The sequence below is a fragment of the Sander vitreus genome, chromosome 4, assembly GCF_031162955.1.
Source record: "Sander vitreus isolate 19-12246 chromosome 4, sanVit1, whole genome shotgun sequence".
Taxonomy (NCBI): Eukaryota; Metazoa; Chordata; class Actinopteri; order Perciformes; family Percidae; genus Sander; species Sander vitreus.
This window is the reverse complement of record NC_135858.1, coordinates 31574373-31587405: the sequence shown is the minus strand read 5'-3', so window position 1 is coordinate 31587405 and position 13033 is coordinate 31574373. Positions and strand designations below refer to the sequence as shown.

General features: G+C 40.6%; 1 protein-coding gene across 2 annotated transcripts in view; it reads right to left on the bottom strand.

Annotated features, from left to right (window-relative positions):
- nfasca (neurofascin homolog (chicken) a) overlaps window positions 1-13033 on the bottom strand; it is a 125637-nt gene that overhangs the window by 25161 nt on the left and 87443 nt on the right. Inside the window, exons 27-30 of one of the 2 annotated variants that reach the window (XM_078249341.1) lie at window positions 9104-9337; window positions 8228-8371; window positions 3240-3386; window positions 2259-2387 (exon numbers count right to left, since the gene is read on the bottom strand). In XM_078249341.1, coding sequence (XP_078105467.1) covers window positions 2259-2387; window positions 3240-3386; window positions 8228-8371; window positions 9104-9337 — 654 coding nt within the window. The remainder of the gene's footprint in view (window positions 1-2258; window positions 2388-3239; window positions 3387-8227; window positions 8372-9103; window positions 9338-13033) is intronic. The other variant, XM_078249342.1, reaches the window with a different exon arrangement.

The following is a 13033-nucleotide window of genomic DNA, read 5'->3' as shown; positions in this document are numbered from 1 at the left end:
AAAATCAGTTGAGTTTGCTTCTGTTGCAATTTGTTCAAGGTTGACCCCCATTTTGGCTTAAAATTATTGGACTACTATTCAACATTTCTCTTTGACCTCTGTCTCCCTGCTTGTCTTTTGCTTTCCCTCTCCTCCTCATCTCTCCCTTCTGGTGATGCTAGTGTAGCCTCCGTTTGTTCCTTAGTCCCCTGTTAAAAGACAGCAAACACAAGAAAAAGATATGTACCGTTATGAATGCTATAACGGAACGTTATACGTGTTACATGGGAAACTACTCATACATTTTAGCATTCATTTAACGTTGCTAGTGAAGTTAACAAGGTGCAGCTTTACTTCCCATCCTGCAACCAAAACTGATAAACACACCAATTTCTAAATCTCTGCTAACGTTACGCATATACAGTAACGGCTTATAAAAAGAGATGAAAATGCAACCGGACATTAAACTTTACGAACACAAATGACATAAAAGACAGCAAACCAGCTAGCTAACAGCCTAATGTTAAATGATAGGTTCAGTTAGCTTAACGTTAGCGGTGTATCTACCTAATTATAATAGCAATTTGTACCAGCATTAAAGCGTTAAGCTTTACATTGATGTAACACATTAATGGTGATAACAAATGTACGGCAAACACTAAATATACTTACATTTAAATGATAATTGTGCCATCAACGAAGCCGCTCCAACTCCTGCTTAGGTCCGCCACTGTTTTTTTTTTTTTAACGAGCTGGCAAAGCCGCGCGCATAGGATTGTGGGTGATTTGGGAGCACGAAAGACAGACAGTGTGTCTGTCCAATCAGGAGGGTCTGTCCTCTGCTAGATAGGCCCTACCTTTTCCGGTAAAAGTTAATGCCGTTGTGTTTCATGATTTGTTGAAGTGTTTTCATATTTGCCGTTTTGTTTTGTAATTTGTTGAAGTGTTTTCATATTTGCCATTTTGTAATTTGTTGAAGTGTTTTCATATTTGCTGTCGTGTTTTCCTTTTTGCCGTTGTGTTTTGTGATTTGTTGAAGTGTTTTCATATTTGCCATTTTGTAATTTGTTGAAGTGTTTTCATATTTGCTGTCGTGTTTTCCTTTTTGCCGTTGTGTTTTGTGATTTGTTGAAGTGTTTTCATATTTGCTGTCGTGTTTTCCTATTTGCCGTTTTGTTTTATGATTTGTTGAAGTGTTTTCATATTTGCTGTCATGATTTGCACTTCAGGGCCACTGTACCTTGCTGCCAAAATCCTGATGGTTCAACTCACTTACATCTGAATATATTAATCACTACAGAGCAAACTATGGAGCTCAGTAAGAAATCAGAAAGTATTACATTCTGTTGCTGTATTGGCAATGGCAGACAGAAGTTTGATTCTTTTTTGCAATAACTTTTGTGAATACAATGGGATGTTTTGTTCCTGGATTACAATGGAAAAGTGTTCTGACTTTGCTAATACTCTAGTATATAGAGTTGCCATAACATACCCCTTTCATATAGTTAAACCAAGCAATCACATGAACGGGTTCGTATGACATCCTACGAAAACTTATGCACAACAATTCATAGGATATCCTACGAAATTCGGCGTTCGCTGGCTGGTGAGATGACGCCCCGTCAGTTAAGTTTAGGGAGCGGTCTTTACAGTTCAATTTTGCCGACAAAAAGGTCACTGTGTGCCGGGTACAGAGCACTGTGAGGTGCCTGGCGTTTCAGAGGCTGTTACAGTTAAGTTTAGCCTACAGAAGGTAATCACCATGTGGCGATGACAGTTAAGTTTAGACACCAAAGAAAAAAGATTGTGGTTTGGATTAAAACATTGGTCCTTCAAATAGTACTCCCGACACACGAACACCCATTTCCTGGGTGAAAGTCTGCGCCCCAGCTTGAAAGCGGTTGTCTTTTAGGACCCTAACATCCACCCATCCTCCTCCCAATGTGGACCTAAGTGGTATGATTCAGCGGCAGTCAGTGTAGTTCATACAGTAATAAATATGTGGAAGACATACAAATTACAGAGCATTACTTTTAGTAGATATATGTGCGAATGGTTCATGAGAACAGCCTGTTCTGAGATCTTAAGAAACAATGTGTTTGTTATCAAAAGAAAACCTTTAAATGTAAATTGACAGTGGAGTATATTGAGGAACCACTGGCTCCATCCACTTTTCTCCACTGATGTAGTTCCAATTCATCCTGTCAACCTTTGTCAGACAGCTCTGTGGGGCTAATATTAGTCCTGTAATGGCTATGAAAGCCTCAGCCGGGCCTTACCTGGGTATTTGCCCCCACGACTCCTCTTGATGAAGCAGACAATGAGGAGGATCAGTATGATGAGGGCGATGGCACACATCAAGCCAATGAACCAGCCTTGAGTGGCGATGTCCACCTGATCTATGTAGGCTGGAGACATACACAGAACATGCACACAGGGTTGCACAGGAGAAGAGAGAGAAGAGTGGAAACAGTGAGTCAGACAATCTGTTCTCTTCCCACAGCGCTAAGCAGAAGTTAACAACAAGCTCATATCCACCATGATGTCATACGAAAGGAACCCATCTGTAACAATAATCTGTGTGACTTCTTTGCCATTACCATTATCAGAAAAAAAAGAGTGGGTAAGGAGGTTGTGGTGTAAAAGTAAATGTTGCTTCCAGAAAGATTTCAGTACAACCTGAAATAACTCACATTCTTTGACAGCTGCCAGAACTCTGAAATGTAATTGAAATGAATTTAAAAACATGCTATTGTCCATCATAATGACCAGAGTATGTCTCCAGATCATAAATATCTTAAGCTGCACTACAGTATATATAGCTTATACATATTATTATACATACTCATAATGTCCATGCAAACTAATCAAAGAAGAACCTAGAGGTACATTTGTGAACAATCTATGAGCATTTACTTCTCAGAAGAGAGCATGTGAGTTGTGCGGAAAGTCACAGGGGGACTGATAATTCACAGAGTTCCATCTCACAGAAATGCAACTTTTACTTCCACTCATAAATTATATACTGTTCATAAAGACAAGTTGAAGTTTGATGACATCCAAATAAAGATGGGTGAAATGTCTTATCCTGACTGACTTGAGTTTACCTATGGGAGAACATGCATGGAATCAATAAACAAAACCATAATAACTCACCCAGCTATGACTGAGTTACTGTAGATACTATTACTGACAGACTTGCCCCCAGAGTAGCCCACCTGGCTGGAACCCCAGTTCCACCCGGCCAGGTGAGACCTCACCTGGTTTGGTCTTAAAGGTGACAGATTTGCTGCTGACGCTGTTGTAATCATCGGAATAAACCCTCAGATGGTACACGGCACCTGCGATCAGATCCACCAATGTAATGGGGGGTTTCACCCGCGGTACATGTTTCACCGTCTTGTTGCCTTGAAGACACAAGAAAGGGACCAATCACACTCCACGGGGTGTGGCCTTGGTTCCACAGTAAAGGCTGTGCTTCCTAGCAAAGGTCAGGGCATCACGATGCTTTACATGGAGACTGTTCTCTGAATGAGAGCAAGGTTACTGGAGTGAATTGAGACTGATAACAATGCAGTGCCCATCCATGTCATAAAAATCCATTCACCTCTTTACAGTGTAAAAGCATACGCATGACGTAGTTTAGTACTTCTAGCCATTACAGCTAATGTATGAAGCTCAGTCTAGCTGACACATTCTGGTTCATTTTTCATCTTTTATGGCTACAGTTTCTCTCAAGGGCATAACTCTCCAGAGAAAACTCATCTGAAAATGAGGAGTGAAGGAGAAGAGGGGCACAAGGTGCAGGTGTTCCTACAGGAAAACCACTACACTGTGGACATCAAAGACTCACGCAACTTAACTGTCCCATCAATTAGCATCACATTTTGACTGGGTAGAATTGAAATTGACCAATACAGAAGAAGGCAAGGTCGAAGGCGGCAAAGCATTGTTTGTCTCAATTATTCACAGGCCCACACTTATCTCCATGAGGTCAAAACAAAAAACAGCGACGACAACCTGCATCTTTACTGCGGAAAGATGCGTCGGTCATGACACGGCCGGGCTATGAGCATGACTCGGAGGTTGCAGTGAGAGGAGAGGGCAGCACCAGGTGGTGACATCATGCACCATGCTATCAGCCTTTGCACAAGGTTGACGTCATCCAACAGAAGTCATTCCAAAGCCATGCTATTAACACCGTCCTAAAACCAGCCAAACAAAACGTTGAATGCGTCATTCAAGACATGCCAGTCCTTTTTACAGACTTGGTAAATTTAGTGAGGCTAAGGCTGATGTTTAGTATTACAAGTATAATATGGTGATCTTTATGTTTTTTAGTTTAATGCAAAAAGGATTCAAATGTATTTTTATTGAGACTCGTGAAAATGGCATATTTCTTCAGACCTTCATTTCATGAATCCCCTCTGTTGCTACATTGCTGCTGCAGATCAGGCTATTGCTATACAGCACTGTCTACAGATGTTTAGAATGACTTACACTCTGCAGTATTTGCTGTAGCTTATGTGCCCAACACAAATGTGCATACCTGACCCTTTTGACACATTTTCACAACATTTTGAGAAAAGAGCAGAAATGCAATTGGTGAAAATGATTAATATGGCTTAATTTCCACTGTATGTGTATATTGTGTCAAAATTTTAATTCCATTTTAACATCCATAACTTGTAAAATAACCTGATTACAGTTCAGCTGTGGTTTGGTGATGGTTCAACAAAGAAACAACATTTAGCTAAAACGTAAAATCAGCAAATATCTTGATCTGTAAACTGAGAGGAAACTAATGTGACAGTCCACCTCCTTATGTTCCGCAGCAATGCTTCATGTTTCAAGAATGCTATTGCCTCACCAGGCCTGATGATCGAATGCATTTCTCGGTATTTGTGTACAAGGAGAACAGGGTCAATTCTCAACTAAGGGCAGGGTAAAAAACATTGAGAATAATGTACATTTCCACAGCACTAATTCCGTCAGTATTACACTCGCCACTCTGCTGCTCTCACTTTCTCTTTTCAGCATAAATGCCGTTTTCATCCACTCGCCTGTCCTTAGCCACTCTTGTGATTGTTGTTAAAGGAACACGCCGACTTATTGGGACACAGCGTGTACAAAAAACAATGTAACATGAACCACAGCCATCTTCTAACCTTAAACAAACTGGGAACTATATTATCAGAAAGGCAAAGCTCTGCTACTTCTGCTACTTGGGCGGAGTGATTTGTTTTGCAGCAAGCCTTTCTGAGAATATAGTTCACGGTTTGTTTACGGTTAGAAGATGGCTGTGTCTCATGTTACGTTGTTTTTTGTACACGCTGTGACTCTACAAATCACAGTGTATGTAAATAGGAAAATGTTGGCGTTATTTTGTCACTTATTCGGAGCAGTAGTCTAGTTGGAACCAGTTACCTGCAGGTTCTCTGCTAGGCTAAGCTACCAGTGGAACCGTCAGACAGCGTTACAACACGCACGGACACAAGAAGGGTATGTATCGACTTGTCTTACTCTGGGGGTTACGGTGAATAAGCTAAAGTCCCAATAAGTCGGCGTGTTCCTTTAAGCTACTGTCAGTAAAACTCAACACTGTCTACAGATCTAGAATGAAAAAAGGAGGGATTATGCCATTTGAGCTGCTGGAAGGATTTCAATGTGAAATATAGGTGCAGCAAATGTTGAGTTTCATTTATGTTAGCTTGATAAAAAATAAATGGCAGACATGGGCTGTGAAATGTACTTTATCCTGAATGTATTAAGATAACAGGTAACTGTGGAGGAAGTGTTCAGTTTGCATTAACAGCAAATTAAAACAGAGCAGATCAGAAAACAGGGAGGCGTCTACCAAAATATGTTAAAATATATTTATAAAATGGGAAATTAGAAATATGTGAAATGTCTTTGATATCTAACCCGTTTCAAATATCTCTGGAGTTGAGGAAAATAAATGCTGGGGCCACTATGTGATCATTTTAACAAAATATCCTGAATTATATTATTAGCATACTGTACCTTTTGAAATGCAAATCATACATTATGGACACAAAAATAATTAAATGATGTATATGACAGTACTACAAAGTGGCCATGCCAATTTTATGTGTTCATCGTGTGAAAAGACTGCCTCACAGTCAAGTCTGGTTCAATCAAATAACTTTGGTTACACTTTCAAATAACTTGCATTAAGAAATATCAAGGTTGGAATATAAATATGTAGCTGTGTATACATAAACATATGATAGCACTTCACAGTCAGGAAGACAGAAGGGGGATGATGAAGGGAGGTGGGGCAGTGTCTGGGACTCCCTGCCACTCTTCACTTCGAGTCAAAGCTTTCACGTCTGACCTTGGAGAGCAGGGGATGGGTGGGGGGGGGGGTGGGTGTGGCGGGGGACCATTAGATCACTCTCATCATCCCCCTCTCCCTTTCTATTCCCATTCAGACATCATTAAGAATTAAAGCCACTGCCCAAGTACATGAAAAATACATCCTCCCTTCTTTCCATTCTTGATCAAAGATCCCAGACTATTGAATTGGTAAAGACATAACAGAGAGCCTATAAGCACTGGGCTATCCAATCACAACCAGCACTGGGACTCCAGAAAATGAAATTGGATGGGTTTTATGAAAGCAGACTTCAAGAGTGCTTAACACCCAATCCAAAGCAAAAGCAAGTGATCACGGAAGCGTGGATGACCAAAAAAAGTGACACATTTAAACAGCATTTCAGACAAAGCAAGCCGCACATTCACAGTGCTGGTTCAACAAGAGCCATTCAAAGCCAGGCAGCGTGATGAGTAGAAACCATCATGATAGTGCACTGCACAGGAAGTTAGTAGTGACATGATGATAATCAACATTTTCCAACATATAAAAGACTAGAGAGAGAGAGGAGTACAAGAGAGAAAGAAACACAGAAACACAGACTGTGGTATGGTTTACCTTCTGCTTTTTAACAAATTCAGACAGCAGACTGCAAATATCACATCCCTCAATAACAAGGGTGATTTAAAAATAAACAGGCCAATGGAGCAGCTGCTGCTAAAGGTTACCTACAGTAAGAGAGATATATCTTCTGTTTTTTAAACTGTGATGGCACAGGTTTTTTTTTTCAAAAGTTTTCACCAAAAACAAGATCTCTTTTTTTGTCCTGATGTTTCCTTGCACTTCTTTCATGCTGTTTGGCCTTTATGCTCTAGCCTCATCCTTTTAGGTTTCCTAAAAAAGCTCTCCATTAAAGTTGTTTTGGAAATCAGTACGACAAGGACACATTCCAGCAAAACCCTTGCGCAAGAAATTTTGGGGTCATAAAAACATGCCATTGAAGTGTAATTGAATTCTGTACAAAAAAAAAATAAGGCATCAATTATTTAATTAGAAGGCCACTGAATCATTCTTTAGTTTTTTTCTTTTTGGGGAGCTTGTAATCATGGTCAAATTCTACTGCTAACAGGATTGCATTACATTCAATATAGTTTGGCCAGAAAACTACATTTCAATCTAGCGGTAAATTTCTGTGAATAAAGATGAATGGAACAGTATTTACAGGGTGGGACCGAGTGCTGTTGTAGATCAAAGTGTCTTTCACAACCAGTCATTTATCCAATTCCAGCATTGAGCACCATTGGTAAGCTACGGTTCAAATCTTTGTTAAACAATGGATTTTTTAGTCGCTAAATTATAAAAATTACAATATCAGCTCTTTTAAAGTTGTTTTATTAAGGTTGTTTTTTTGCCACTTGGGGGTAGAAATCTACACCAACCTAAAAATCTTTCACATTTGACAAACTGTTGCCTTATAAAGTTGATATCGTTATTGTGTGTGGCAAATACTTGCCTATTAACAAGCCCTGGAAACAGCATTGCCGAAGTGGGGAGACTAAACCAAACAGTAGATTTTAGGGCCTGAATACCTAAGGTGTCAGATGCTAAAACGCTCTGTGGTTGATGGGAACTGCAGAATTGGTGTTGACTCTCTGTGGGTTCATCACTACCACCAGAAAAAAACATTATACGTTTGACTCATTGTTTATATAAAATATATTGATAGTGAGGCTTTAAAATGAGAGCTGCTCAGGTAGTGTCCCAATTATTCAATCAATTTTAGTTCTGTTTCGCCTGATCTCTGAAATATTGCCCTGTATGCTCCTGCTCTTTTTATTTACTATCATCTCACTACTCTTGCTGTTTTAGTCTTTAATAATCAAGTTCAGATCTGGCTTTTGGTTTCAATACCTCCTTGGTCTGGTGTCTTACTGTCCAGTGTGAGCTCTAGCACAAACTCGCTGCTGCCGGCCTGGAAGTTGTGTCTCCAGCTGACGTTAGCGTAGTTACTGTTAGGCTCCACCGTCAGATTCCAGATCTCCCGCCCACTGGCCCCTACAGTCAGGGGTAAAGGGTTAAAGGCCAGGGGCAGGGGGCAGAGATTGCAGTTAACAACCATACACAGGGCTCCGTTTAGACCTATGCATGGTTCTAGCGCTAAGGAAGTCTTCCTACAATAATGATCGTTTTGATCGGGATCGATCCAGATCATGGTCTGCTCAAAACCAGAAGTAAACTGAGGACTTTTCAATTCATAAAACACCTAGTTACAATGCTTACTTCTGATTTAGAGTCGACTAATTAACCCTAAAAACTGAACACTGCCAATATCAGGCCTGCCGTCAGGAATTATGTACAGGGGGATACAATTTTCACTCATCCAAACAACTCCAGCCCCATACCAGTACCTTTGAATGGGCCCCCCTGGGCCTTGGGCCGGGGTCATCTGTACCCTCTGACTACTTCCTGACGGCGGGCCTGACCAATATCACAACCCTCATCACTCTAACGTGTTGAAGGGTACCCTCTCCAAGAACTTTACAGTTATCAACATCCAATGAATTAAAAAAAGTTTGGATTCTCACTTCCTGACCAGGAGGATAGTTGCCAGCTACATCCCAATATTCTGAAGTAATTCCCCACTTTGTGTACAGTAGGTACAGCACAGCTTATTGGAATGCAGCCCTGATGTGGTTTCCTGTTTTGTCAGGTGGGAGAAGGTCATGAGTGCCATTTATGATAACACTAGAAAGACAGTAAAACCCACAATGGGACAACAGCATGTACCCAAATCATTCTGATCACTTTGCCTGATGGTGACCAGCTGTGGAGGTGTGCCGATAGTGGTTGCCTCAGTTGTAGTGGTGGTGGTAGAAGTAGAAGGAGTAGTAGTAGTAGTAGTAGAAGTCGTAGAAGTTGAGGTACTAATGGTTGTAGGAGCGATGGTAGTAGGAGGAAGAGGAGCGAGAGGAGGAGGAGTAGGAGAGAAAGCTGAAGCCAGGGAGGCGTCTGTAAGCTCGACTACAAGGGAGTGGGTGGGAGAGAGCAGAGGGTTAAAGACATGGCAGCAGAGCATCACACAGGTAGACACACAGTGACACAAACAGGAGAGTCAATGAAGCCCAGAGCTGAAAGCTCACGAGCAGCACGCATCACTGCACAGAGCACATGGCTCACTGAGTCATTACAAGCCTTCATTTCCACACACACTTCATCGTTATTCCTGCAAGACTTAGATTCCACTGCCACCAAGAGGACTGATGCTGATATTACAACATGCCTCTCACGCTGGGTTTCTTTGAAGGGGATGACAATACTGTATTTAATAATGGCTAGGTTGTGAGAACCCCAAACTGGTAACCTTATTTTTATTTCATCAAGTAATCATTTAAAGGGGCACCCCACTGGGTGATTCTGGGTAATTATTAAGGTGAATCCTTGTGCCGAGACACAACACCAACATGTAATATTCCAGTTTTCCAGAGTGTGGGGCGCTACTCGGTAAGCGTCTTGCAGCTCTTTGTGTGTATGTTTTTATGGTTGTTTTTGCACTGTATTTTGAGGCCACGTCTAAGACGATTTTCTGTCTTGACGGACAATAAAGTTTTCTGAATCTGGTTCAATTACAGTAAATAGAGGTCAATTTACTCATTGTGGGAAGTACAACTCAGCCTGTGAAAATAGTTAGACAGAGAGAGTAAGAGCTCTGGAGGAGCCACAGAAAATGTACTTAAATTGAATGGATAACCCCTGATGATGTCATCAGGGTTTACCTTGGTGATAATGATGTCATTTGGGGTTACCTTGACTTGGACATGAAGACTTCAAATGTATACCAACGCCTGTGTTACAAACTGGGGCCAAGGAGTATGTTGCATTATGGGATATATATATATATATATATATATATATATATATACACACACTCATTTTTTTCTCTTTTTCTTGATGCTAAGCCATCACCCGTGAGCTAAGCTGTTTATCTGTTTCAGAGTATTTATGTCATGCAGATGTAGGCTATTTGGAGGTCCTGCTATAAATGTCAGAGCAGTTGTGGCAGCAGTTGTGTTCTAGGGCTGGGTATCAGACCCCAATACATTTTGAGGACAAACCAACATGTGTCAGTAATACAGTGTATGGAACAGTGATGAGGTACTCAAAGCTGGCATTAAACTCAGGTTCTTAGTATTGTTCACTCATTGTTTGATTAGATAGTACTTGATTTAACTTAAAGAAATACACCCAGGCCTGGTCTTATTGTTTTTTTTTTACTTTTGTGACACTATGGTGCCCTCTTGTGGGGGTCCGGCCCCGCTCAGGTTGGGAACCAGCACATTCTTTTCCCCTTAAAATGTTGTTGACTCCTACTGTACCTTGAAGTTGAGATCATCTCCACCCAGTAAAGGGTCCCACTACTAATACCCCCACCCCAAAACATTTCCATCACACAACAACTCCAAACCCCAACCAGCATGCTTGTATCACCAGGCTGGATGCCAAGCATGCCCCTCAAACCACTGTGCAAGAGAAAGACGGGATGATGGAAACATCAGCGTGTTCACAAGCCATTACAGCCCAGTGAGGTGGGCCAGTTCAGCTCAAAGCTTCAAGTTACCTTACCTGTAATCCTCAGTACTGTATGTACAACTGACCAGGTGAACAGAAGCAATGGATAAAGCTGGCAGAGTGGCATGACTTTTGAAAAAGCTCAGAAGCAAGATGATCAAGCCAGTGAGTGAGTGTGCAAGCCAACTGCTGATGGAGTTTTGTTCGTTTGTCATCCTGAGCACACTCATCCAGTCGCACCATTCATCAAAATGTTTTCCCCATCTTGATGCAAGGACATGCATCTCCTCCCATCCCACACACACTCCCAAAACAGCAGTGTCATCACCACATTGTATCCAATGGCAATGACTGAAAAACAGATCAAAACCCATTCGTTGCTACACAATGATTACTTGCGTCTCATGGCAGACAGGAAGAGGCAGTGATGCTGTGAGATTGCATTGTAATGGTGTGCCATCAGGGATTGGTTCAAAAATCAGAGGTTAAAGGTCAACATAAATACAAGTGGCTTGAAGGAGGATTGTACAGCAGCTATCAGGGTGTTTGTTCTGATCATTAAGACAATCGAGAATATGGTGCCAAATTGGTTCTATATATTTCACACACTAAATGTGTGAATCACAGAAGAAACTAAACTGTTTTCAAAGCCAGTGTTGACCTGAGCATGTTGAGTGGACTTCTTCAATCCCTGACAACACGCAGCAGCTTAACACACAGAGGAAAGATGGAGAGATGAGAAAAGAAAGAAAAGACAGCGTAGACAGCAGTTCAGTCCAACAGCAGAAACACAGCATGGCCTGTTTTCACTTAGAGCTTTCGACCTTTTGTCTGTTTCATATAATTTTTGATTTGGGTTTGACAGTTGCTTAGACAGACTAAGAAAAACATTCCTCGTGGGTTGGGTACATTATTATTATTATTATTATTGACAATTTAAGATGTGTTTAAATTAGTTTAAACTAATATCAATTCCAAACAATATCAATTACATAATCAATTACAGAAATAACTACGAGTTGCATTATCCTATACAAGAACTTTAAATCTGTTTGCAGTGTTGCTAATGTAAACAAATCTTGAATTTGAAATGATAGTTGGACATATATATATATATATATATATATATATATATATATATATATATATATATATATATATATATTGTATCATTGCTTAACTACTGAGCTTGCATGTCAACAGATCAATCTCCATAATAACTGAGGGAATTTGTTCTGTAATATATTTTACAATTTAATCATAACTATGTCATCATGGATCATGATGATCATATAGTCATAGCAGAACTTGGATTATGGATTGTGCCTTCAAACTATTATTGTCAACATAAAAAAATGGGCACTGAAAAAGCCAATGTTATAGCCTAGGCTCTGCTAACCTGCTTGAATATGTTGAATAGCCATGGATAGCTTCCTGTGGGGTACCACACACGAGTATTGTACATACTGTATGTTTTTGTAACGATAATTTACTGATTATGTAAAATACAAGAACATGAGGCAAATCTATGTTTTCCTCAAAGGGGTTCAAACTAATTCAGCAACTCCCTTTGTTGCCTACCAGAGTGAGCTGCAGAGGGTGGTAGAACTGTACTTCAGTGAATAATACAATGAAGGTGGACTGCACTGCTGCTTAGTGTTAAGATGAACAGATAGAGAGATAGATATGGAGGATGGGCGTGGGGAAAAAGGTGACAGGCACGCTTGTGCTTCTCATTCCCCATTACCTAGACCTGTAGAGTCAGTAAAGTTTTCTGCCAACAAAAAGACAAGTGGAGACAGGAGAGAGGGAGAGCTGTGAGAAAGACAGAGAGGGACAACAAGCACTACAGCAGCTGGAAGGTCGCTTCAACAGATATTCTCATGTATCTCTTATGGCATACCATGCAATGTGTTCAGGTTTACAATTATCTGCCTCTGTCAAACTTTTCATTGGAACTTTCTGCTGAAGAAAAAGTCCTGATGAAAATTGCTCACAGTGACATCTGTGAATTTTTCAAATTAAGTTTTGGTTGTGTGAGCAGCACAAACAAAATTCTATTCGCCACCACTGTATTGGAGTGGAAACAAAAATCTAAAACACATGTGTATAGAAAAATGGCCTGTGCACTTTTATTCATGACTGTCAAAT